At 42.7% G+C, this 27,877-nt stretch overlaps 1 protein-coding gene across 6 annotated transcripts; it reads left to right on the top strand.

Moving 5' to 3' along the window:
- Positions 1–1,441: 1,441 nt before the first annotated feature.
- Positions 1,442–27,719, top strand: PHTF1 (putative homeodomain transcription factor 1). 6 transcript variants are annotated; one of them, XM_038379480.2, is made up of 19 exons: positions 1,442–1,762; positions 2,162–2,237; positions 4,014–4,070; positions 5,411–5,480; positions 6,571–6,729; positions 8,591–8,756; positions 10,683–10,823; positions 11,652–11,811; positions 12,744–12,917; positions 13,001–13,078; positions 14,509–14,718; positions 18,643–18,771; positions 20,132–20,404; positions 21,167–21,298; positions 21,526–21,612; positions 22,202–22,357; positions 23,902–23,997; positions 24,636–24,761; positions 25,167–27,719. In XM_038379480.2, exons 2-19 carry the CDS (start codon positions 2,193–2,195, stop codon positions 25,185–25,187), a joined length of 2,280 nt encoding a protein of 759 aa, XP_038235408.1. In that variant the 5' UTR covers positions 1,442–1,762; positions 2,162–2,192; the 3' UTR covers positions 25,188–27,719. The 6 variants fall into 6 exon arrangements, with proteins under 6 accessions (XP_038235408.1, XP_043356562.1, XP_043356563.1 ...); XM_043500627.1 differs by having other exon boundaries at positions 1,512–1,525; XM_038379482.2 differs by having other exon boundaries at positions 1,542–1,829.
- The last annotated feature ends 158 nt before the right edge of the window (positions 27,720–27,877 follow it).

Raw genomic sequence — 27,877 nt, forward strand, 5'->3', positions numbered from 1 at the left:
CCAGGACCGAAGCCCAAGGGCTCCAACCCTGGGCGTAAGGGCTCAGGTTACAGGCCCCCTGCTTGGGGCTGAAGCCTTTGGGCTTTTGGCTTTGCCCCTCTCCTCCCACCCCCAGGCAGTGGGGTTCAGGCTTCGGTCCCCACTTCTGGGGTCATGTAGTAATTTTTTTTTTTTTTTTTTTGTCAGAAGGGGATTGCGGTGCTATGAAGTTTGAGAATCCCTGGCTTAGTCAGTTTGCTGTTATGTATTACTAGGCATGTCATATTTTCATAGAAGCTCTGAATGATAGTCACAAATTTCTGAGGGATTACATAGTGGCATAGCAACTTCCATAAAACTTCTATCCACTGTATCAACCACTTTTTGGAAATCTGTAACATTCCAATAAAGTAGTGACTGCCCTTTGATTGACAGTTCTATGATGATACATAAGGTTGCTATTTGATCTATACATGATTTCTCCTATCTGAACCTTGCCTGTTCTTGTCATATCCTTGAATCTACCCCTTTCTTTATTCTGTTTAGAACATGTGTAAATACTTTACGTGGGCTAGACAGCAACTGAATGCCCCTCCAGGTTTTACAGTGACTGAGGTCTCCTTTCTTTGGCAGCTTTGCTATATGATTTTTTTGTTTTAATTACTGAGCTAATGTATATGCAAGGTCCAGCTTATGCAACACCTACCTATATCTGATCTTTAATCACTTTTTATAGTAGTAGTGTGGTATAAGTTGCTTATCATTTCAGTACAATTTTTGCTACCATTAAGACTCATCTTCCTGTTCAATTCAATGCCTTACACAAAATAAAACAAAAGCTCTGGAGGAAATCGGAAGTAAAAAGCTTATAGCCGAGACATGCTTTTTGGTTCGCTACTCTTAAGGACTGCACTGTACCTGCCTCTGTGTATATGTGCCTACTGCCTGCTGTCCCGGTTCTGAACTAGGGCTCACCCTCCCGTGGCGGATTAATCACTGGGCCCATGGGGCCAATGCAACGGGGGGCCCCTGACTGGTGGTGCTCCTGCTGCGAAGGGGGGCAGGAGCACCGGATGGGCGGGGGGGAGGGGCCCCCATTTGCTCTGGCCCAGGGCCCCACACACCCCTCATCCCGGATTTTGGAAGCGTGCAGCTCGGTGGCTGATGCACATCCCGCCTCTCTCCCTGGGTGTGAGGACGTTACTAACTCGAGCCGCGGGGAACAGTGTCGTACACACCACACGGCTGCGGCGGAGCCGGGCCTGGCCAAGGGCAGCGCTGCCCCGTGTCACCGGAAGAGCGAGCGGGAGCCGGGGGGCGGCGCGGATCGGCGGGGCCGGGCGCGCTCCCGGCTCTCACTTGCCAGCTGTTCTCAGCGCCCCCGACGCGTGGGCGCGCCCAGGTGATGGGCGCAGCTGGGGGGGCGGGGCGCTGCCCGCACGCCGGGCGGGGGCGGGGGCGGGGCGCGCAGCGCAGGCCGGGACATAAGTAGCGGCGCGGGGGCCTGCTCGCGGCCCGGCCCCGCCCCGCCCCGCCCGGCCCGAAGGAAGAACGGCCGCCGGCCCCTCGCGCTCGGCGGGGGCGGGGCCCTGGGGCGCTGGTGCTGGGGGCTGCCCGCCAGCGCTCTGGGGACACAGCCTGGGTCGGCGTTCGGCTGGCGCTGTCTGCGGCCGAGCGCCTTCGGTGACTCAGCTCGTCGGCCGCTGCGGGCCGTGGGAGAGCCAGGCAGAGCCAGTCGAGTGCCGTTGTCCCTCCCCTCGCTCCGCGGGCTGCGGTCTCCATGGTAACGTTCAGCCCCAGAGGGAGAGCGCCGGGCAGCGCGTGGGGCGAGGCCGGAGCTGGGCGGGGGGGTAAGGGGGGGCCGCGAGGGGGGCCGGCCCTGCCCTTGAGAGGCGAGGCGAGGCGAGGCGGGGCTGGGAAGAGATGGGAGGGGCAGGAGCGGGGGAGGGCGGGGCCAGGTGCGGCGAGCGGTTGGGGGAGGGGCGGGGGCATTCCCGCCCCTCGGGAACACGGTTCTGTGGGGCAGGCCTGGAGGCCGGTGGCCGGCCGCGGCCTCGGAGCTGGGCTCTGCCCGCCTCGGGGATGGCTCCGGCGCCAGGTGCAGCCGCCTCCTGGCCCGTTCCGCTCCGCGAGTCGGGGCCCGGCGTGTGTGAGGGCAGCGCGCTGCCTTGTTCCCTTCTAGGTCCCTCGTCCGGCGCGGGCCCAGGAGCCACATGGCCGCACGTGGCAGAGATGCCATCGCCTGGTACCAAAAGAAGGTCAGTCGTAGGGCGAAGAGCTGCCCGTCTGGCAGCCCTGCAGTTTGCAAACCCCCCTTTGCTCTACCTAGTGCTGGGCGAGAGCGTCCGTCTCGGCCCAGCTCCCTCTCCTAGCAAAGCTGCTGCAAAGTCACTTGCCCAGTGAACGGGGGATGTGGCCGTGGCGGTCGTGACTATCAATGTTGGTTTATAATAGCTCAGGGCATGCTTGTTTCGTTTAATGTTTCCAGCTCCCAGATATCTTGAAAAAAAGGGAGTTTGCAGCATTGTTTTTTAAGTTTTACGCTGTGTACAATGATATTTTGTTTTAAGTTATTTTAAAGTGATATTTGAGATCCCCAGAAAGCTACAAAATACATACATCAATGCAGTGGTTCTCAAACTTTTGTACTGGTGCCCCCTTTCACATAGCAATCCTCTGAGCGCGACCTCCCCCTTACAAATTTAAAACACTTGTTAATATATTTAACACCATTATAAATGCTGGAGGCAAAGCAGGGTTTGGGGTGGAGGCTGACAGCTCGTGACCCCCTGAGGGGTCCCAACCCCCAGTTTGGGAACCCCTGCTTTAATTATAATGCTCTCTAATCTTTTCTTTGAGATTTTTTTGGGCAGGGTTGATTGAAATTGCTTTGATTTAAACTAGTGAATTTTAATCATTTAATTCAAGAAGGAAATCTTGATTTTTCAGTAGTATTTTAATTGTTTTGTAATTCTTTACCTTTCCTAAAGAAAGGTAGACTCTAATTTGTAATCATTACAATGTTGATTTGCAACTAAATATAACCATTATATTAAATAGAAATAAAATTACATATGCTACATTTGGTTCTTCTCTTTGCAAGCCAGGAGGCTAGGCTACATCTATACATGTTCATTTAAGTTGTGATATAGTTTACTTCACGCTTACTGGTTTACCAGATTTTTAATTATGATTAGTGACAAGCTGTTTGATCAGAAATTGTTCATGCACAGAACATTTAAATTGTTTAGTTAAACAAATTTGCTGGGTACTGATTTTTTATCAAAATAAATTTTGAATTTATAACTAGCTGAGTTAAAGTATTTGAACTGATTGTAGTTCAGGATTTTATAACTAGTGTATCTCATTCTCCCACACCTAGGTTTATTTATAGATTGGAAGAGGAAAACAAGCTTTCCTCCTTTTTCAATTCCCAGTTGGTTTAACTTTGAATGAATTAGTCAAGTCATTAAACTGAACTAAATAAACAGATGAAGAAAATCTGTCTGCCTACAGAAGAGCCTACTGCTGTCAAAAGCTGGTTTAGCACTTTGACCAGTTAGCCGGTGATTTTCAGCAGTTCAACTTTTTAAAAAATTTGGAAGGAAATATGTACTAAATATTTTTATATTTGTCACTTTACTAGATTATGGGAGTTTTAGGTCTCAACAAAAGGTTGTCATTTCAAATTTAATTTTAAGTTTACCTGTATTAAATTTAAAAAAAAAAATCAGGTTGTTAAATCAAATTTTATCCACCCTGTTTTGGTTCGTTTTAAATTAAAGAAAAGGAGTACTTGTGGCACCTTAGAGACTAACAAATTTATTAGAGCATAAGCTTTCGTGAGCTACAGCTCACTTCATCGGATGCATTCTGATGAAGTGAGCTGTAGCTCACGAAAGCTTATGCTCTAATACCTTTGTTAGTCTCTAAGGTGCCACAAGTACTCCTTTTCTTTTTGCGAATACAGACTAACACGGCTGCTACTCTGAAACCTGTAAATTAAAGGATTGTGATGTAAATTTTTTTTCCAGATTGGAGCCTATGACCAACAGATATGGGAAAAGTCTATAGAGCAGACTGAGATGAAGGTAATTTTTTCATTTAAGTTTTCTTTTAATTTGCTCTTTGTCCCATGCCATTTATTGGCTCCCTGTGATGTGGCTGCACCAGTTCTGCTTCATGCCAATCCCAGAAGACCACACAATGAAAGGCATTGCATGCCATAGATATACTTAGTGTACAGTAGTTTGTCTTTAAGAGAAAAATCAATCAGAACGTTACTATTTTATACACTACCAAAAGTGCTAGGTATTTTATAGAACAAATTAAAAGACCTAGTCCCTGCCCTGAAGAATTGAGTCTATTTTCAGATATTACTCAATGACTAGTGGTAACTGTTGGTGTTTATGCAGGCTACTACCACAGGTCTAATTTAACCATAAGTTCCTTTATTAAATCCAGAAGCTGAATGGAATTTATTCTGTTTCTCTAAATATGCCTAATAAATAAGCAGTTTACTACATCCAAACAGTAACAAAACATTTATAAGCATTTGATCAAGATGCTTACAAATTGGCTAAACCCAGGGCTGCTTAGACCCATATTGGTCAGCTCCAACTTGGTCAGGCAGGTATTAGCAATGAACACTTAGAGTTTATTTTTTTATACCCTTTAACAAGTGATGTCATTGCCAACTACTGCCACTCTGCCCTCCTGCAACAACCCTCCTGCTTGTGAATTTGGATCTTTCCCTTTTTCCAAGAGGTCACTGCCCAAGCCTTCAATTTGTTAGGGGTTTCCAGCTTTGGTAATTTCTTACCAGTAATCCTGTCACAGCTCCCATCTGAGCTCAGGTCTCGCCACTAGGTCTCCTGAAGCTCCGTCAAGCAACTTCTGCCAGCTCTTCCTTGCTGCTCTGGTCTCTGAGTCTAAGGCAGCTCTTACCCAGGCTTCCTGTGTCTGGCTTGTCCAATCTCCTTTCCAGGGCTCAGGTGTCCTCTTTTTTAAGATTAACTGGGAGTCAGCTGACCAATCTCAGGTGCACTGGCCTCTTTCCTCTTTACCCCCAGTAAATGGAAGTAGTGGCTCTAACTGTGGTTCCTGCAGGGTGCAGCTCTTGTTTCAAAATAAATATTAAGTGAGAGCTAAAATAAATATAAATAGGATCTTTGACTAATAAACTTGTCTCCAGAAGAGCACTAGAGGTACTGAATGAGGTTCCTGATGTTAGCACTGGAGATCATCATGGTTTATGGAGAGATCAGAGTAAAGGAAATGCAGGCAGTCTTTTCTATTCACAACAAAATGCTCAAATAAATTTGTTAGTCTCTAAGGTGCCACAAGTACTCCTTTTCTTTTTGCGAATACAGACTAACATGGCTGCTACTCTGAAACAAAAACTAATAATCCTTTGTTTTTAAATTTGCAGGGCTTCAAAAATAAACCCCAAAAAAAGGGCCACATACAGCCTGACCTGATAGATGTTGACTTAATCAGAGGTAGGTATCCTTTGAATAATAGAGGTTGTATCAAATGCCCCCAGGCTAAATATGACATACTCTTCTGCTTTATGCAATGGTGGGAGGAGGAATATCTTACCTTTTACCTAGGTCTGACATAATTTAATACTACAGTTTGGTTTCTGAAAGGACAGCTATTTAGATCATGGGTCAGCAGTGCTAGAAGTTAGCATTAGGGGACACAGAAGGCCCAGTGTGTGACACCTGGCAGAGGGACTGGAGGCTTGCTGGAACTACAGCATGATCAGCTAAGGGCTGAGGTTGTAGAGAATGTCTGGGGGGGTGGGGGTTGAAGGGTGGTCATTGTGGGTTTGCGTTGTGGATGACGGCTTACATAAAATAGGTAGTGGGGAATGGGTAAGTGGGCTAAGAGGAGGAGAAGGGGCTCATATGACTTTTAGATTGAAGGAACTGGTGAGTGGCTGAAGTTTCAGTTCTTTCCCTTTTCAAATTGTACTGCATTTTAGAGGGAGTTTGGCCTTGAGTAGGGAAGAAGTTTATAAGTAAGGCTAAGATTTTATCAGTTATATTTAGTGAAAGTCATGGGCAATAACCAAAAATTCATCCGATGCATCCGATGAAGTGAGCTGTAGCTCACGAAAGCTTATGCTCTAATAAATTTGTTAGTCTCTAAGGTGCCACAAGTACTCCTTTTCTTTTTGCAAAAATTCATGGAAGCCTGTGACCTGTCCATGATTTTTATTAAAAAATCACTGACAAAATGGGGAGGGAGGTGGGTCCAGCACCCACTGCTGCTGGGGCTTCAGTGATGGCTGAGAGTGCAGGGTTTCCCTTGCAGCTGGCAGCAACTTGGAGCTGTGGGGTCTGCCCTTGGTGGCTGGGAGCTGTGGGATCCTTCCACAATAGCTGCTGGGAGTTGCAGGGGAGCCTCTGCTGGCTGACAGCTCCATCCCTGCTGCCTCAGGGCTGAAGGAAAAATGTCATGGTCTCTAGAAGTCATGGATTCTGTGATTTCCATGACCTCTGTTACAAAATCTTAGCCTTAGTTACAAGTAAAGCATTAGCTATAACTCCCATTTGAAGTACCTATACATTGTGTATTTTCAAGGCTCCACATTTGCCAAAGCCAAGCCTGAAATCCCGTGGACGTCACTAACTAGAAAGGGGATTGTGCGGGTTGTGTTTTTCCCATTATTCAGCCGTTGGTGGATACAGGTTACATCCCAGCGTATTTTTATGTGGCTTCTGGTGCTTTACCTCATGCAAGGTAAGCATTGGAGGGTGCTGTGCCATAATCTTTTATTTGTGGTTATAAAAAACATGATATTCTTCTCGTTCGCTAATGCCATTTGCAATGGTAAGGAGGCAACTCTGAAGTGTTTGAGCATTATCTGAAGACACTGCACAGCTTTCCATGCAGCATGCTTCTTGGGTTCCACCTTCTAATCTACCATAAGGGTACTTAAATGACTGACTTTGATTCAGCAAAAGGGAGGAAGGATGGTCTTGTGATTGAAGCAGTTTACCAGGGCTTATATAATTGAGAGAGATCTGGGTTAAATTCCTGTCTAGTACTTCCTGTGTAACCTTGGACAAGTCATTTAATCCAGTGGTTCTCCACCTTTCCAGACTACTGTACCCCTTTCAGGAGGCTGATTTGTCTTGTGTACCCCAAGTTTCACCTCACTTAAACTACTTACAAAATCAGACATATATACATGTTACAGCACACTATTACTGAAAAATTGCTCACTTTTACGATATACTTATACAATCAATTGGAATATAAATACTGTACTTACATTTCTGTGTATGGGACATAGAGCAGGATAAACAAGTCATCTGTATGAAATTTTAGTTTGTACTGATTTACCTACTGCTTTTTATGTAGTCTGTTCTAAAACTAGGCAAGTATCTAGATGAGTTGATGTACCTCCTGGAAGACCTTTTCAATCTATGCTTCGGCTCACGTGTGTTAATGAGTTTAGCCCCATTTTACAGATGAGGAAGTTCTCTTGGATGGGGTGGGGGGGAAGGGAAGGGCAGGGCAGCATTGTATAGGCATCTTGCTAAAACAGGATTAGCATTTCCAATACATTCTGTTGAAGCTGCTGAGGGCACCATAGTTCAGGCAAATTTGGTTTATACTAAAAGATGCGTTCTAGCTTAATGGTTCTCAAACTTTAGTATTGGTGACCCCTTTCAGATAGCAAGCCTGAGTGTGTCCCCCACCCTTATAAATTAAAAGCACTTCAAAATATTTTTAACACCATTATAAATTCTGGAGGCAAAGCAGGATTTGGGGTGGAGGCTGACAGCTTGTGACCCCCCTGTCCCAACCCCTAGAGTGAGAGGCCCTGTTCTAGCTCAACCAGATGGTGTGGGTTTGATGCAGGAATCACTGGGTGAAATTCTCTGGCCTGTTACACCCAGGAGATTAGATGATCATAATGGTCCCTTTTGGCCTTAAAATGTCTGAATTTAAGCAGCCTTTTACTGTTGTCCTGGTCCCTGTGGATTTTTCCATGCAATTCCAGGAATATTTGACATCTGGTCCTTCATGATGGGATTGGACTCCCCTTGCCTCCTTTTGAGGTGATCTTCCAGGCTAGAAATGAGGTCCCAGGGTGGGGGAAATCTGCTTTGCCACTGCACATGCTAGATCTGTTCTGTGGATAAATTGCCTACCCCACCCTGCTTTGCCAAAGAACCTAGTTAATGAAGGTACTGTATATCCTGATGTGCAACTCCCCTTTGTATCAGTCCAGTTTCTGTAATAGTCATTTCTTGAAGTGAGCTTGGAACTGTATCCTCTGAAGATTGTAACTGGCTTTCATAGACAACATTCTGGCAGAGGAAAGTAATTTTTGACACACACTTTTGATCCTTTTTGTGGTTGTTTTCTGTTGCTTTAATATACTTACAAATCACATTGCAAAGAGAAGGAATTTCAGAGAAGTAGTACAAGGGCCACATAAGATGAGGGTGGAGTTAGTATCTGCAAAAGCTTTTAAAGTGAACAAAATTAATCATTGGGACAATAATAAAAACTGAGACGTGCCCCTTTCACCCTTAGGTAGGGAATTCCCAGCGTGGCTTTTGCATTTGATCCAATTTCTCTTTTTCAGTTATAGCAGTCATGTTGTATTTCATGATACCTGTTGCAAGTGCAAGTGAAATCATTGGACCAATGTGCCTTATGCTACTGATGGGAACTGTTCACTGTCAGATCGTGTCCACCCAGATCAACAAACCCCCAGGAACCAATGGAGGTGGTAGCAGCAGGAGGAGGAGGTGAGATGAAACAGAGTGCTAATTGTGTGCATTTGTAGGAATCAGAGTAATATGGTACATTACCTTACTGCAGTGGTTCCCAAACTTATAACAACCTGTGAACCCCATTCACTAAAATGTCAAGTCTCGTGAACCTCCTTCTAAAAATGAATATTTCCCGGGATTTTCTCCTTTACACGTTCCTCCTACACAAGCATTCAGGTCTTGGCAGTTCAGGCAAACACCACATGTTACCACAAAGCTTAAACTTTTTCTTCATAATAATTTTAAAAACAATACTAGCTGTCTATTTCATTTTAAAAATAGCAAAAAAAAAAAAAAATAATCCACCTCCCTTTCCATTTCTTATAAGGAGTCTTGAAGTTTAAATCTCCTCAGTGTGATAGATATGCTTGCTTTGATCTGCTTAGCTCTTGGAGCTCCAGGCTGCTGGCCCCGTGCTACTTGGGGTCCCTAGGGACAGCTTTGTCTGCCATTCAGGAATTTTTTCCCAAGAACCTCCTAACACTTTGCAAACCCCCAGGGGTTCACAAACCCCAGTTTGGGAACCACTACCTTACTGGATAAAGGTCTCTCTTGCTGCTGTTTTAAGTAAATATCTTATAGGTGACTGTAAAATGCAGGGATATGATATGTACCATATGCTTGATTGTGGATAGGCCACCTTCTTTTCCCCTTTCACAGCTTTTATAAGTGCTATCACTCTCTCAGGAAGTCTGGCCATGTTACATCCCCTTTATTCTATACTTTGCAGTTGGACTGTTCTTCTAATGGAACCTAGATGGTCCAGTTTCTTTCTGTGGCCATTGTTGTGCGCGTCACAAACCACATCACTCTTATCATAGAATCATAGAATCATAGAATATCAGGGTTGGAAGGGACCCCAGAAGGTCATCTAGTCCAACCCCCTGCTCAAAGCAGGACCAAGTCCCAGTTAAATCATCCCAGCTAGGGCTTTGTCAAGCCTGACCTTAAAAACCTCTAAGGAAGGAGATTCTACCACCTCCCTAGGTAACGCATTCCAGTGTTTCACCACCCTCTTAGTGAAAAAGTTTTTCCTAATATCCAATCTAAACCTCCCCCATTGCAACTTGAGACCATTACTCCTCGTTCTGTCATCTGCTACCATTGAGAACAGTCTAGAGCCATCCTCTTTGAAACCCCCTTTCAGGTAGTTGAAAGCAGCTATCAAATCCCCCCTCATTCTTCTCTTCTGCAGACTAAACAATCCCAGCTCCCTCAGCCTCTCCTCATAAGTCATGTGCTCTAGACCCCTAATCATTTTCGTTGCCCTTCGTTGTACTCTTTCCAATTTATCCACATCCTTCCTGTAGTGTGGGGCCCAAAACTGGACACAGTACTCCAGATGAGGCCTCACCAGTGTCGAATAGAGGGGAACGATCACGTCCCTCGGATTATGGCCTTGGGAGCTTGACCAGTGTGTTACACTTGAATTAACAGAGAGGTTTCTCGTACACCTTCAGAGGGGGCAAAGGATGACATGATTCTGAGGGATGTTTCTTGCCCTTATTTTGTTGCATGGGAGACATTGCAGCTCTTTATATTCAATTTAAAATGGCCCAATGTCAGTCTCAGTGCAGCCTTCCTGCTTAGAGAGAGGCTGTAACTACTACCCTTATGACATTTCCACACAGACTGTTTTTCCATATGTTTATCTTGTATAATTTTCCACTTAAATCCTTTGTGGTACTAGTGTGTATTCTCCCCCTGGGGACATCAGCATAATTCCTGCTGATGCTGGTAAAAACTACCTGTGCATATTGAGGGGAATTGACCCCAGTATCTGCATGACTCATTTGACAGCAGCTAGAGTGATGTGTGTATGTATGGATTTGGTATGTTTTTTAGGGTATAAAGATGCTTCGTTGCAAATTGAATTCTCTCCCCACTCTGTTTTTTAAATAGAAAATTACGCAAACCTGTGGGTAGTGATGGGAGCAGAGATGCTGGCAGCTGGTCTTCCTCTGACAAAACCAATAAAGGAGATAAGCAGTTGGAACCTACATCCATTATCAACAGTTTATTTGGCATGCTCTTCCGCAGGAGGTGTGTATGCTGTACCAGGAGGCTGTGTGTTTGTAATGGTAGTGCAGGAACAATTGAACATTAAGAAAACAATGTTTATTAAGTCACACATTCCAAAGCTGCACAAGTTACAGCTGTTAAACGAAATCCAAGTAGCACTGCCACTGGAGGAAGCCTGTCATTTTAGGAGTCTGTATATTTGTCCTTATTCTGGATATGGGACTATTTTTGGTAGCCTATTTTAGAAACACAATTGTGCGGTGTTAGAGGCTCTCTCTAGCTGGTGTGAGTGACCCTCCTAAGCATATGTACTCAACTCCCCCTTAGGTCCCATATTAAGTTGCCTTGCCTTGCCCAGTTAAGTCAATTTACCCTTTGTTTAACCTGATCAGATAATTTTTAAAGTATTTTTTAAGACATAATGAAAACCAGGGAAAAGGAAGATGCACTATTTGGGTTCATCCCTTCTATCCCCACTCCCAGCTGAGTTTTTTAGCTGAAAACTTAAACTCTTCTGATTGTTAACCTCTGATCTAAGCTGCCATCTTCTGTTACTATTTAAAAAGGTACCTAGTTTCTCTAACTACTTTTTTTACTTAATTACTCCTGAATCCTGCCTTCCCCCGGATTTAGAATCTGTAGGTAACTTGGGAGCTGGCATTTGACAATGGAGTAGGTTTGTTCCCTCTGAGACAGGGCTGTGAAGTGCCTGAAATTGAGAAAATTCTGTAGCCTCTCAGCTATTGCTTAATGCTGCACCAGGCAGGCAAGTGACAGAGTAAATTGACATTATCCTTTCAAGAGCTTTGCTCTGAAGTCAGACCGTTCTGTTGCATTTTGATTCCCCAGGTTAAGGAGGGTGAAATTGGTAGCTGATAAAGGGACTGAAACAGAAAGTGGTGTGAGCTCTGTGTATAGTGGCATTAAGCACAGACTTTCCAGATCCGAATATAGACTGCTGCATTTCAAAGAGAGAGAGAGACTTTCAGATGGGGAGAAGAGTCATCGGGTAAGATTGAGTCATTATTGGAAAATTCCTTTCTGCATTGATTCTTCAGTCATGACTGACTTGGTGCTAGCACCTTAATGTCAGATGTAAATATAAACTCCATTTTAACTTCCAATAAAACACAAATATGCTAAATATGGAAACCTGTGGGAAGAATAAAGGAGGCCTCTTTATACTGAAAATGCTTGTTTATTTGGATGGTCTGATTATGGAAATCCATTGCTGATTTAAAAGGAAATAGAATTCAAAATTCTACCATGTAAAACATCTGCCCTGCAAACAATTCAGTGCATTGCCTTTCTGGAGGGAGATGATTCAGGTTCACCTGATGGAATTTTGTATGTGACCTTAAAAACCAAAGTCTTGTTTTATCTGTGTAAGCACTAAAATGAAGGCTTTGGGATTGGTGAGTCACTTGGACAAGAACATGTGAAGCAAACAGCATTGCTTCCAAAGTTTCTAATACATGATGGAGGCATTCAGGGAGTGAATAGACTTGGTTGATGGGGGCACAGCTTTCATGACAACAGTCATGTCCTATGCCCAGGGTTACACACAGACTTGTGGATGTTGCTGGCCTTTGAGGCATCAGGCTGTGGAAATGAAGGGGGAGGAGATCAGGAATTGAATTATCTCCTTTTCTGTTTTAGTTGTTGGGAGAGGTTGGATGTTTCTCCCGCTCTTTCAACTGCTGCAATGAGACAGGGCTGGCCCATCAGTTGCAGAACTTGTGTGATTCTTTGACTCCTCATTCTGCTTGTACTTGTAGATGTAATTTCTCTCTCATTGGCTATTGTTAGACTAAAATTCACACTGTTGGTAACCACAACATTGCAATGGTAATACTGGCCAGATACTCCTGCTTGATTCAGATCTGCTTAGTTTTATTAGCCCCATCTTCTAGTTTGTTTAGATGGTTGCTTTTCTTCCAGGATGGCTGCACACGTACGGGTGGCATTTCTGATGAGCTGTCAAGTGAGGAGGATGCTGAAGCCATGGCACAGAGGATTTTGTTACGCAGAAGTGTAGAAGGGGCCTCCAGTGACAATAGCTATGAAGACAAGAATAGGAAACCTCTTACTACTTCAAACCAGTCGGTTTCACAGGTAGCTCTGTTGGATTACCTTAAGGTTCCACAAAGTTTACTGTTACGGGCTCTCAACTAACTTCTTTTTCCTTTATTTGACAGGTCAATCAAGCCATTAAAGGTACCAGAGAGTCCGATAGTGTGGTAGAATCTGAACTAGACTCAACAGCCTTTAGTCAGGTAGGGGTTCTAAAATACCAGAGATCTTTGCATCATTTAAGGTGGGCAGAGTGGTACATCTGTTCTGTTCAGGTTTTTATACAGTGCTCATCACTGTAGTATCTGAATGACTTCCAGTAGTGCATTGAGCATGTGACTACACATCACTTGTTCTCTCTCCCTCTGCCCAGAGGGATAAGTGTGTGCAGTGATGTCTTATTTTGATAGTTTGTTTTGTTAAATATACCTGTTGCTACGTGTTGCACTTGGAACAGAAAGTGGTGAGGTTTATGATGGTCCTTAGCTCCTTGAGGAGTTAGTTTCACAGTCTTGGACCAGCTTCTGAGAAGGTTCTGTTCCACAGACAGACTTAACTCTTATTGTTCATAGTTCCAGAGGAACGAAGCTGTCGATCCGTCTTCATTCCAGAGCTTTAAGCAGTCCCACTCAATGCTGTCTTGGTTTCCCACTGGTCATTCCCTTGTCGATACTTTTATACAGCCCTGTCTTATGGTCAGATCTGCAAAAAACTAAATTGTGAGCATTCATATGACACAATACTCCCTGCTTGTGGATCATAATACACTTCTTTTGTGTTGTAGTCTGAGATTTGTTTCCAATGCGAAGTACTTTCATTTGACCCCATTGTCTACTGCCTGTATAGTCTAAAAGGCATAGTGGTTGCTGCAGTACCAAGGGAGACAGGCTAAATGTGTGTTAGAAAACTGGCCAATAACCATTCAGAATTACCACCAGGAAGACTCCATGGCCCTCAACTGTGTATTTGGGATTATAGTATTTCCAGGTTCTAAAGCAGGGAAGAATTTAGATGAAGATTGTGTCCTCCAGGTAAGAGTTCTTGGTTATTTTTACGAGCTTTGTAACTCGCACCATTTTAAAAACTCCTCCAATTTTTGTACCTTTTCAGTGCTTTGAATTTTGGACTTTTCATTCAATTTATGAAATTCTATTGGCGGCGGCAGCAGCAGGCTCAGAGGCCTCTAATCACTATTCATTAGAGACTTGGCTGTTGGGAGGATAACATTGTACTGGAGTAAACATCAGGCATCATTCTAAAAATTCTATTTTTCATAGAAATCAAGAAATAAGTCTCCTCTCCAGCTGTATAAATTCTCACTAAACTCTGTCCCACAATGAGGACTAAAATGCATTCTAAATTCTGGTTCCATTTTCCTGGCCTTCAGAGTTTTCACGAAATTAGTGCAAGTTATTCTGAAGGTGGGAAAACATTAATAGTTTGTTGCTGTGAGTTCATGTTGCAAAAGCATCCCTGTGTAGAAATGCCCTTTCTGTTCTTGCTTGTCAGCATGGCTTGAGGTTGGCTTGGCCATGTGTTTGTGAACATATTACTTGGAGATTAAAAGCTGATTTTTGTGGTTGAAGGCTCTGTGTGAAAGGTTACAAAAGTAACTTCTCCTTTTCCTTTAAAGGAATCAAGGTCTTGTTTTAGCGGTGGGTCCCAGAGCTGCAGTGTGTCTCGGAGAGATTCGGAAAGCACCCGCCATGACTCTGAGACAGAGGACATGCTCTGGGATGACCTCCTTCATGGGCCTGAGTGCCGTTCTTCCTACACCAGTGACAGCGAGGAAGGAAATGTAAAAGGAAATAAACGGGACCTGAAAGATGATGTTTTCCAACAGGTCTGTTCAACCACTTGCAATAAAAGAGGAGCCTATGAAATATTTTTCTTTTGATGTAGCTTGTACCCTCTAAAATAACACTAGGTAAATTCTGTAGTTGTAACTTGTGCAAACACATTGCTAGAAATTTCCTTTGCCGGGTCAAAAGGAATAAAAAAGCCATGGCCTAGTGTCTGTTTCCTCTGAGGATGGACACAGTTTAGCAGATGGACACTTCCGTAAAATTCAATGATGAGCATAGATAATTATCTTGCTTAGGATTTATAAAACAAGTTACCATCAGTACCTAGACTGGTGGGCTGTCTTAGTTAAATATGAATGTAAAAATCAATGAGGATCACATTGGACAGGATGCAGGAATGCTCTGGCATATAGACTTGAACGCTGATTCTATGTAGCAAAAGTATCCCGAGGAAAATAGGGTAGAAATTCAGGATCCCAGCCACAGCAATGCTTGCTATGAAAGCATCAACGTAGCCTCTAAAACTTAGGTGGGAAGATACTATTTATAGTCTCCTAATTTGGGGAGTGCATATGCGCTTATCACTCTTTGGATCTAGCATTTCAGTCTTCAGTGTCTGTAATATCACTTTATTAGTAGTAATAGCAGTCAGAGTGACTGTGAAATGCTAAGGGAGATAGGCCATAAAAATAAATAAAAATGAGGGCTTTCAGGTACCCCCATATTGACTGGGTACATGTTACCTCAGGATGGGATGCAGACAGTTTCTTGACACCTTAAATGACAGCTTCTTTGAGCAGCTAGTCCTGGAACCTACAAGAGGAGAGGTAATTCTTGATTTAGTTCTAAGTGGAGCACAGGATCTGTTCCAAGAGGTGAATATAGCTGAACCGCTTAGTAATAGTGACTATAAATTTAACATTCCGGGGAGGGGACACCATGGTAGCATTTAGTTTCAGGAAGGGGAACTACAGAAAAATGAGGAAGTTAAACAAATTAAGATACAGTGCCAAAAGTGAAATCCCTGCAAGCTGCATGGAAACTTTTTAAAGACTCCATAATAGAGGCTCAATTTAAACATGTACCCCAAATTAAAAAACAGAGGACCAAAAAAGTGCCCCCGTGGCTAAAAAATAAAAGATTGAGGCAAAAAGGCATCCTTTAAAAATTGGAAGTTAAATCTTTCTTAGGGAAATAAAAGGGAGCATAAACTCTAGCAAGTGAAGTTTAAAAATATAATTAGGAACATCAAAAAAGAATTTGAACAGCTAGCCAGAGACTAAAAAAGTAACAACAAAAAATGTACCTCAGAAGCAGGAAGCCTGCTAAATCATCCAGTGGCCTCACTGGTTGAGATGTTAAAGTAGTAATCAGACTATAAGGCAGTGGTCTACAACCTTTTATGCCCAAGATTACTTTTTGAATTTAAGGGCAACCCAGGATCTACCCTGCCCCTTTCCCAAAGCCCTGCCCTACTCACTCCATCCCCCTCTGTCACTTGCTCTCCCTCACCCTTGCTCACTTTCACCAGGCTGGAATAGGGGTTTGGTAGGGGGTGTGGGCTCTGGGCTGGGGCTGAGGCTGAGGGGTTTGCAGTGCAGGAGGGGGCTCTGGGCTTGGCAGAGTGTTGGGGTACAAGATGCTGGCTCCAGGAGGGGGCAGCGGAGTTGGTTGCAGCCTGCCACCGGGCAGCACTTACCTCCAGCAACTCCCAGTCGGTGTCAGTGTGGCTGCCACTAAGGCAGGCTCCCTGCCTATCTTGGCCCTAACCCCACTCCTGGAAAGTGCCAATGTGCTCTGTGGCCCCGGGGAAGGATGGGTGGGCAGCATGTGGCTCTGCATGCTGCCCCCACAGCTCCTGTTGGCCACAGCCCCCTATTCCCAGCCAATGGGAGCCACGAGAGTGGTGCTTACAGGCAGGAGCAGCATGCTGCAGGGCTGCTCTAGCCACTTCTAGGAGCGGCATGGGGTTGGGGCAGGCAGGAAGCCAGTCTTAGCAGCAGCCTCGCTGCGCAGCTGGAGATCGCAATCAACTGGGAGATCCTCTAGCATCGACCAATCAATCGCAATTGACCTGTTGGTGACCACTGCTATAAGGCCGTTGGAGGAAAAATTAAATATGTTCTTTGCATCAGTCTTCGTGGCTGAGGATGTGAGGAGATTCCCAAATGTGAGCCACTCATTAGAGAAGGTTTTGGAACAAATTGATAAATTAAATTGTAATAAGTCACCAGGACCAGACTGTATTCATCCAAGAATTCTGAAGGAACTCAATATGAAATTGCAGAATTACTCTACATATCTTTTAAATCTGCTTCTGTATCAGATGACTAGAGAATAGCTAATGTAATGGCAATTTTTAAAAATTGGCTCCAGAGGTGATCCTGGCAATTACAGGCAGTAAGCCTAACCTTATTACCAGGCAAATTGTTTGAAACTATCAAAAAGAACAGAATTCTCAGACAAGACAACAGATAAATGATTTGTTGGGGGAAAGCATCAATATGGTTTTTGTAAAGGGAAATCATGCCTTGCTAATTTGCTAGAATTCTTTGGGGGATCAATAAGAATGTGGACAGGATAGTGTACTTTGACTTTCAGAAAGCCTTTGACAAGGTCCCTCAAAGACTTAGTGAAGTAAGCTGCCATGAGATAAGAGGGAAGGTCCTCTCATGGATCCGTGACTGGTTAAGATGGGAAACCAAGGGGTGGGAATAAAGGGTCAGTTCTCAGAATGGAAAGAGGTAAATAGTGGTATTCCCCAGGGGGTCTGTATGGGGACTAGTATTTAACATCCATAAATAATAATATGGAAAAAGGGGTATTGCAGATAAAACAAAACTACAAGATAGTTAAGTCCAAAGCAGACTGAAGAGTTAAAAGGATCTCACAAAACTGGGTGACTGGGTAACAAAATGGCAGAAAAATTCTGTTGATAAATGCAAAGTAATGCACATTAGAAAATATCCCAACTATACATATAAAATGATGGGGTCTAAATTTGCTATTGCCACTCTAATATCTTGGAGTCATTGTGGATAGCTTTCTGAAAACATCCACTCAATGTGCAGCAGCAATCAAAAAAGCAAACAATGTTGGGAATCTTTAAGAAAGGGATCAATAAGACAGGAAATACCATATTGCCTCTATATAAATCCATGGTATGCCCACATCTTGAATACTGCATGCAAATCTGGTCACCCCATCTCAGAAAAGATATTGGAAAAGGGCAAAAAAAGAGGGGCATGGAACAGCATCCCTGTGAGGAGAGATTAATAAGACTGAGACTTTTCAGCTCAGAAAAGAGACTACTAAGGGGGGATATGATGGGTCTATAAAATCATGACTGGTGTGGAGTAAAGTGGTGTTTACTTCTCATAACACAAGAACTAGGGGGTCACCAAATGAAACTAATGGCAGCAGGTTTAAAACAAAACAAACAAAAGTAAGTATTTCTCTACACAACGCACAGTCAACCTGTGGAATTCTTTGCCAGAGGATGTTGTGAAGAACAAGACTGTAACAGGGTTCAAAAAAGAACTTGATAAATTCTCAGATAGATCCATCAGTGGCTATTAGCCAGGATGGGCAGGGATGGTATCCCTAGCCTGTTTGCCAGAAGCTGGGAATAAGCAACAGGGAATGGATCATTCTGTTCATTCCCTCTAGAGTACCTGGCATTGGCCACTGTCAGCAGACAGGATACTGGGTAGATGGATCTTTGGTCTGACCCAGTATGGCCGCTCTTAAATTCAGAGCCACAATCCGGATTAGGGCCTTGTGCTAGATGCTGTTGGATATACATGCAGACAGTTTTTCCTTTAATAGCTTATAGTTTCAATGTTGAAATTTAAAACTGTATTCAAACATTTTCAGTAAAAATGCTGCCTATTTTGAAACCATTTCCTGTAGATGAGAAATGTGTTCAGTATGTTGTATCAGTGTTGCATTTTCTTCTCCAGAACCATTTGTTCTGGCTGCAGAATACGAGCCCTGCATCTGCAAAAGTAAGTGCCCTGATCTGGGAAGGAAGTGAGTGCAAGAAGGTGGACATGTCTGTGCTGGAGATCAGCGGGATTATCATGAGCAGAGTAAGGACTGATTCCTCTCCCCCTCCCCCCATTCTAAGGGCATATTTACACTACAAAGTTGTCTAGTTATGTTAGATTGCTTTACAGCCCCAGCAATAAATTACTACAATTTTTCCTGTCCACACTACCCTCCTGTCAGCGTGTCTCCTCACCAGGATCACTTGCACTGACCTAAGCTCCAGGCAGAGCTCCCAGCTGCTACCCAGACTCTCAGTTCTGCACTCCCCATGAAGCAAGCTCCCTGCAAAGTGGGGAGCTGAGAGCCCAGGCGGGAGCTCTGCAGGGAGCCCACATTCCAGGCTCTCATACTGACAGCTGGAACATCCCCTGCTCAATTTCAAAACAGGAACCCTACCAATAGTGAAATTGACAATGTCAATTTCACAGATCTGGTTGTCAGACACCTTGACAGACAAAAGGTGGATGCAAGTAAATGTCTATACAGACAGTGCATTCCCTGAACTACGTCAGCCTATGCCTAAAGCATCTCACTGAGGTGGATTTACTAGGTCTGCGTAGCGGGCAAGTTACAGCAGCAGGAGGAATGTTGTAGTGCGTAGGCTTACATAATTTGGTTGACATAAGCTGCTTTACATAATAGTGTAGAAATGCCCTAAATTGTGATGTAGCTGCAAACTGTACAAGTCAAAGTACCTTTTTTTAAAGATGGCCCTAAATACTCTTAACTAGTAGTTGCAGAGGGATTTAAGAAAATGCATTAATTCGAAGCAGAGGGTATGACTCCTGGTCTAAGAATAACAGTAAAATACCTAGCTCTCGCATAGTGCCTTTCATCAGTAGATGTTTACATCATGTTGACATCATTCCCCGCTCTGAGCGACAGGGAGCTGGAAGCTTTGAGTGCAATTTAAAATTAGTGGCTCATGACTGCTGCTCTATTTTGGTCAGTCTTCTCCCTTTCTCAGAAGTGAGATCCTTTCTTAAGGTAGGTGAGATGGCTATGGAGAAGGGGGGATGGACAGGTCATTCTAAGGGGGAGGAAGTGATGTCATAATATGGAATCATTTTATGCCACACTTGGTTTTTCCTTTTTTTTTTTTTTTGGTTGTAGCTTCTTTCTAGCATGTTTTCTGGTATTTGCTGTGTACTGAGTTTAGTGAGTGGAGAGATGAAGTGTGTAATGGCTGAACTTTTATCTTACAGACACTCCAAATACTGTTTGTTTAAACATGTCCAGTGAAGCAGGAGATTATGTATGTACTTGCACATACAGGTTGCCTAATGGAGTTTTAGAATTCAAGGATTTTCTCTATTGGTGTTTTAACATTGTACTTACAGTAATTTTAAAAATTACATTTGTAGCTCCGTATAGTGCTAATGATATTTGCCTATTCTCCAGGTTAATGCCTATCAGCAGGGAGTAGGCTATCAGATGCTGGGAAACGTTGTCACCATTGGGTTAGCATGTCTTCCTTTCCTCTACCGGCTCTTCCATTCAAAGAATCTTGAACAGCTGCAATCCATTTCAGTGAAGGAACTTTTGAATATCTTTTGTGGGGCTCCTACCATTACCCCTGTCATTGTCTTGGCTGTGATTAACTTCCTTGAGCGTCTCTGCCTGACTTGGATGTTTTTCTTTATGATGCGTGTTGCTGAGAGAACGTACAAACAGGTTTGTCTAAATGTGCTGTTATCTTTCATGAAATGTATATACATTTCTATTGCAACATTCAAGCTGCTGTCATTGCTTCCCCTCTTAAAACGGTGCTGAGACGTGTGTTTGGAAGCACTAAGACACTGTGGGGAATGCTGGGATATCTTTATACCTGAGGTGCTGTGGCAGGTCTCTTCCCCTGAGAGAGATACAATGACTAACATCCACCATGAATTAGTCTTTAAAGCTTGCTTTTTTCTTCTGTACTGCTGAAAGGAAATTAACCTTTAAGTACTTGCTATCTTAAGTCTGAGGCAAATTGGAGCAATTTAGGAAAAGGTATTAGTCCTACCTGTACTGTGAAGCCTAGTTATGAGACTTGTCTTAGAATAAGAAATAAGTGTCCCACTTGGGGGTCACATTCATAATTTCCTGGTGAAGACTACAGCTGCCTGGCTGGACTTGATTGGCCTGAAGACAAATCCTCTGATGGGCCCAGGTCATAAGGATGTGTATTTGTATCACATCTTCCACAGGGGAATGTGGTTAACAGTTTTGCCAGTTTGCTACTGTTGATGTGGTATACTGGGATGAGTGGTATCCTTTAATAAATGAGAGAGATACTAAAGCTGTCATGGTTTCCTCTTATACAGGAATGTTATTCCTACCACTGGCAAGCACAAATAACTTGCTTAGCAACTAATGTACATATTGTGCACCATATGGATGCTAACAGACTATAACAATGGATTTTGTTTACTGACACACTTTTCTTCGCAGCGGTTTTTGTTTGCCAAACTTTTTAGTCACATAACATCTGCCCGGAAAGCCAGGAAGTATGAAATCCCCCACTTCAGACTCAAGAAGGTGGAGAATATTAAAATTTGGTTATCACTGCGCTCCTATCTAAAGGCAAGTCATGATCCAAAGTGTGCGAGTATGTTTAAATGTTAACAGACTAGAGCAAATGGTGTAAAGAAAGTTGGTGGAAGATTGCAGGTAGACTCCAGCTGCTGCAGAAGCTGGAGTTCAGGATATTACAACTTTTTCCTGGGTAGCGAAACACTATAGCTATATTTGCTATATTTTACTGAAATTCAAAAGGTTTCCCAGATCTGATTAAATGTTTGTTTCCACAGAGAAGAGGACCCCAGCGATCTGTGGATGTAGTTGTGTCTTCAATCTTTTTATTGGCTCTATCAATTGCTTTCATATGCTGTGCACAGGTGAGATTCCCATTTTTATGTTTTGTAAGCAATAAAAAGCTAGTGGAAAAATTCCTGTCAAGTATAACTGGTAACTGCTTTGCAGGTGGATTTTAGTCCTTAAGTAGATTAGAGGCTTTTTTTCCTTTTTGTAGTTAAGTATAGTTGTTAGCAACAGTGGTTTCATTGTGCTGCAGATGAATGCTTATGCTTTCGCTAGTTAACTGCCCTTCTCAACTTTGGCTTTGCATTGAGTGTAGTAATGTGGGGATCCAATTTCATCTGTGCTGAGGGAAAGACTCATCCAATCACTTCCTTTATTAATCAAAATGCATTTACATTGGGCAGCACTCTTCAGAGTATCTAGCTATCAATAACAAGGATAAAGGGAATGATTAACGTATTAATCAGGCTGGTATAGACTGGTCTCACTTCACTTTAATTACTGTCCTACCTTTATTCATGTATTTGCAAGTGGCAAATTGCTTTGGCTGATAATGTTTATGGTGGTCACACAGGCCATAGCTGCTTCTGTGTTGAATGGAAGTGTTTATGGCAGGTGAATAGGAACATTTCAGTTTATTTGCCAATTTCATTTTGTTTAATACAGGTTTTAAAAGGGCATAAAACATTCCTGAATGCAGCTTACAACTGGGAGTTTCTCATCTGGGAAACAGCCCTCCTCCTTTTTCTACTGCGCCTGGCATCATTGGGCTCTGAAACCAACAAAAAATATAGTAATATTTCAATCCTGCTCACTGAACAGGTATCTCAGCTGCAAGTCACCTCCCATGGTCTTACTGTTTTCTAGTATCAGAGTAGCAGCCGTGTTAATCTGTATTTGCAAAAAAGAAAAGGAGTACTTGTGGCACCTTAGAGACTAACAAATTTAATTGAGCATAAGCTTTTGTGAGCTACAGCTCACTTCATCGGATGCATTCATTGGAAAATACAGTGGGGAGATTTATATAGACAGAACATGAAACAATGGGTGTTACCATACTGTAAGGAGAGTGATCACTTAAGGTGAGCTATTACTAGCAGGAGAGCGGTGGGGTGGGAAAAACCTTTTGTAGTGATGATCAAGGTGGGCCATTTCCAACAGTCTCTATTCAAGCCCAAGTTAATTGTATCCAGTTTGCAAATTAATTCCAATTCACAGTCTCTTGTTGGAGTCTATTTTTGAAGTTTTTTGTTGAATTGCAATTTTTAGATCTGTAATCAAGTGACCAGAGAGATTAAAGTGTTCTCTGACTGGTTTTTGAATGTTATAATTCTTGATGTCTGATTTGTGTCCATTTATTCTTTTACGTAGAGACTGTCCAGTTTGGCCAATGTACATGGCAGAGGGGCATTGCTGGCACATGATGGCACATCACATTGGTAGATGCGCAGGTGAACGAGCCTCTGATCGTGTGTCTGATGTGATTAGGCCCTATGATGGTGTCCCCTGAATAGATGTGGACACGGTTGGCAAAGGGCTTTGTTGCAAGGATAGGTTCCTGGGGTAGTGGTTCTGTTGTGTGGTTGCTGGTGAGTATTTGCTTCAGGTTGTGGGGGTTGTCTAAGCAAGGACTGGCCTTGAATAGAGACTGGGAGTGGATGGGTCATTAAACTATTTCCCCAGGTATATTCTCCTCCCCCCCTCCACCATTCCTCAGATGTTCTTGTCAACTGCTGGAAATGGCCCATCTTGATTATCACTACAAAAGGTTTTTCCCCCTGCTCTCCTGCTGGTAATAGCTCATCTTAAGTGATCACTCCTCTTACAGTGTGTATGGTAACACCCATTATTTCATGTTCTCTATGTATATATCTTTCCACTGAATGCATCTGATGAAGTGAGCTGTAGCTCACAAAGCTTATGCTCAAATAAATGTTAGTCTCTAAGGTGCCACAAGTACTCCTTTTCTTTTTCTAGTATGAAAGGAATCTTTGCAGTTCAAATAACTCCTCCCTCATTTCAGCTTAGTGCTTTTTTTAAGATCACTTTTGATTTTTTTTATTCATAATAGAGGAGCAGCTTCTACAGCACGCTTAAAGGAAAAAAGCCAGTTATCCAGGCCCAAATGTTTTTCATTTTTGGTTGATGGCTGGGGGTGAGAAGAACCCTATCACTCTGGGGAAAATTGGATGTTTGTTAATCTATTACTGCTGCACTTAAACTGCAAGTAAGCACCATTCCATGGGCAGGGTAGTGACTTCTGCATAGGTCTTCACAACTGACTGTGATCCCTGCACTGTAAACAGCTGTGACTTGGGTGAAGTGATTTAGAGCAGATTTTACATCCATACCTGTTTCTGTCACAGATCAACTTATACCTAAAGATGGAAAAGAAGCCAAACAAGAAAGAACAGCTCTCTCTAGTGAACAATGTTTTAAAACTGTCTACAAAGCTACTGAAGGTGAGTTCCTATCCTTAACTCTTGTTGTCTACCAAAAAAGACAGTTAGGTCACTACTGTGCTGAGACTAGTCAGCGCCTGTCATGCTGACCAATGTCGTCTCATTTCTTCCTTGTATTCTCATCTGTTGTCTTTGTCTTAGCCTGTAAGCTCTCTGGGGTAAGGGACACTGCCTTTGTACAGTGCCTCGCACAATGGGGTTGTCTGACTGAGGTGCTGGGTGATGCCAGTAGTAATGTGTGTAAGAGGAGGGACTGGGAAGGTGAACTGACTTGTCATACCAGTTGTACCGTCTTGTTTCCTCATTCTCCCTCAGCAGAATTTTAGGATTCTAGTCATTTATTACTAGACAGGAAGGGAAGGAGCCTGGTGTGTCTCACCTACAAGAGGCTCCCTAGAGTTAAAATTCTAAACCATTCACCAGCCTACTGGTTTGATCTAAGTGTTGCCATAAGCAAGATTCTCAATCTGTATGATAGGGTCAGTGAAATTCTTCAGCCCTGAGGAAGCAGAGATGCCTATCTAATATACCCCATGGATTTTGCAGTGACTGGTTGGCAGAAGTCTGTCTATCAGAGTAATTGAAAATGTTGGTGACTACAACTGGGTCCAGGTCTAACTTCCATTTTCTCATTACAGGAGTTAGACACACCATTTAGACTCTATGGCCTGACTATGAACCCTTTAATCTACAACATCACACGAGTTGTGATCCTGTCTGCCATCTCAGGTGTTATAAGTGATCTTCTTGGATTCAATATCAGAGTAAGTGCAGCTGCCATTTGAGATGGCAAGGAGCATGTTCTAGGAGACTGGTACCCAACTGACTTATGGAAGACCTGGGTCTAATTCTGGTTTTGCCACTAACTTACTGTCATTAGCACAATTGCTTCACCTGTGTTCCCCCTCTTATCTGTGTTTTGGAGCAAACCCACTTGTGTTGGGACAAAAGGAATGGTGAGTGAATAAACTCATAAGCACACAAGCAGGTTTTTGGGGTGTAGTAGACAGTCCTAAAACTACAAGTTTTTGGCTGCCTCAACCATTATGTAATATGCATTTTACTCAGTCTTTCAAAGACTAGCAGCTGCATGTTACTCAAGAGATTTCTTGTTTTGTTTTTTTATTTAAAGTCTCTCCTAAATACCAATTCCTAACCTCTGTTTTCAGTTGTGGAAAATCAAGCCATGAACTGGCCACTCAAGGCTCAGAGGATTATCAAACCATCAAGACACTGGATAGAAGGAAGAGATTGGCTTGAGGCAGAGGTGGACCTAAATTGTGGCATATTTTACACATTTCTTTATGTAGCAAAGATGTTTTCTCACATTGCTTAGTTTGAGGCTACAGAATAAACTGGTTTAACTTGTGCAGGCAGCCCAGGACTTGCACACTAAGTTAACAAAACTTGATTTGTCCATCAATAGGGAAATGCCCTTAGAACAGCGTGTCATGTTAAGGAGGGGCTAAAGTATACAGCAACCACACATTTTGGAGGGGGCCTCAAACCAGTAGGAAAACAATTATACAGGATTCTATTTCTGTATGGAGAAGTTACTGCAGCAGGTTGGCTCTGTTACACAACTAACTTGCTGTGGCAGCTTCTCCATTTCCTCTTAGTTAACAGGAGACCTTAATTTCACTGCAGTAAGTCAGTACTATGACTCCCAATTACTGCTTTAAGATCTAAAGAAGCTTTTCATTTGTTAAAATAGGGTGTTAAGGCCTTGACAAGAGGACTCACTTTCCTAATAACTGTCCAGAACATTCCAGGTGTTGGATGGTTAGGAAGTATAAAATTCTGCTATATCTGTGCCTTTACATATTAGAGCAGATCCCTGTTCCTTTTTCAATCAGCTGCATCTTCTTCCAGTGCCCCCATTTGATAAAAAGTGCATGTGTGGAGTGGCTTCAAGTAAACAAACATTCAAATAAGTGCCTTTAGGCTAGAGAGTCCAAGTCTGCTTTGGACCTTCCCCTTTTATTCTGTGCAGCTGCAGCCTTTCGTGAAAACCTCAGTCCACCCAAGACAAATATTGCCTCCCAGTTGCATAGCAACATTAAAGCCACTCTGCTGCACACACCAGGAGACTCTGAAGAACACTTAATTATATGAAAACTATAAACTCATTATTCTTGACTGATAAGCCCTAATAGAACAAGCAAAGCATTCTCTGAGGGAATATAACACCTGTTCTCTACAACAGCTCAATCTGTAAAGCACCATCAGTATATAAATACACTTTTCACAACACTAGTAGCAGTTAGAAAACTGAATAGAGTAACAATTTACATATAGCACTTCAAATCTTTGGTAATGAGTTGGTTAGAGTTTTGAGAAGGTGGGTTAATAGGGCTGTTAAAGCAGTCTGGAAAATATTAATGCTTTCTATTTCTATAGTGCCTTAGCTTTCTAACACAGGTAAGTAGTAGGCAGATGTGGTGAAAGTGGAACAGAAGATGATTCCCATGTTCTAATGCACAGCCTCCTAAAAGCACAGATGCCTTTTATGCAACACTACTGATACGGAACCTTGGACAAAGTAGTAAATGGCCCCCTGGGGAAAGGACTGATTGTGAAAACTAGGTAAGAGGCAGGAATGAGAGATTTCATACTAAGGGGAGGTTAACAGTCTACAAATGGTATGAGGAAAGAATCTAAAGCCACCTCCCTAGGAGAAATTGTTATGCTGTAAGTGCAGCTTGTGTTTTCCTTAGGCTGATGACTTTGCTACTTTCTAATAAATAGTAAGTCAATCATAGGACTAATATTGTCAGAGAAAAGGATACCTTTAAATCCACTGTTCCATCTCACACCATAAAGGGACGATGACATAGGTCATTTTTTGTAGTAAATTGTTTATGCAAAGCTATTTTCTGTACAATGCAAAGTAGTAAAAATGTAAAAAGTGACATTTAAAATACAAATAAATCCATGGAAGCAAACTCCATCAAACAGCTGGTACTATATTTTGCAATACTGTGGCTGAGTATGTTACACTTGAAAAGGGAGGTAAGGTAACTTTCAGATGACAAATGCAATTTATCATTGGAAAATATGGATGTTTAGGGGTAATTTGGGCTGTATATTTAGTTAAGACAGTTTTAAAGCAGACCGCATCATTGTAAAATGAGTCTACAGCTAACATTTAAAAGTGCAAGAATGAACAGGCTGTGAATGGGAGTTTTTTAATATCTCTATAAAAAATGAGCAATTTACAGGTCTCTAGTCAGAACCTCAGTGTGTATATAAAGGTGCTGTACAATATATAAACATTTTACATCCATATGTTGCTTAGCATTCCAAGGCCACATTGCTAAGTCACCTTATACAGTAAGTACAGGTACAAGTTCTCTGGAAAAGACTCACAAAGAGGACATCAAAGCAGGTCACACTGTTAACAATTAGAAAACAGCATTTGGATGGATGGGTACTTGCTGATAACAATTTCAATGGTGCTAATTCATCTTAGTATTAAATTTCTGAATTTGGTACTACTCTCAATGGTATAACAAGTGCATACAACTTAAGAGGATCCCACAGATTTATCAACCAAGAATACAGGATTAATATCTACATAGGCTAACTCATACTTTCACAGTCAAACTCTACAATATTGAGGATTTGTACACTTTACACTACAGCAAAGTGATAGATTCATAAAATGTGAAGCAGCAGAGGACAGTTTAGATGTTGTAAAATAAACAGATTTTAAAGCACTGATCATTTAAGCCTACAGCTGAGTAGCTGTCTATTTCAAGAGTTTCTAGCTTCCAGTCAAAACTGATTTTTTTTTTTAAGCTCTGGGAGGCTAATCAACTTAGCAGCTGTTCAGTTATATTTTTAATGAGCAAGTCAAGGGTACAGCAACTGATCTTGA

The sequence above is a fragment of the Dermochelys coriacea genome, chromosome 21 (genome assembly GCF_009764565.3).
Source record: "Dermochelys coriacea isolate rDerCor1 chromosome 21, rDerCor1.pri.v4, whole genome shotgun sequence".
In the NCBI taxonomy this organism is placed as follows: Eukaryota; Metazoa; Chordata; order Testudines; family Dermochelyidae; genus Dermochelys; species Dermochelys coriacea.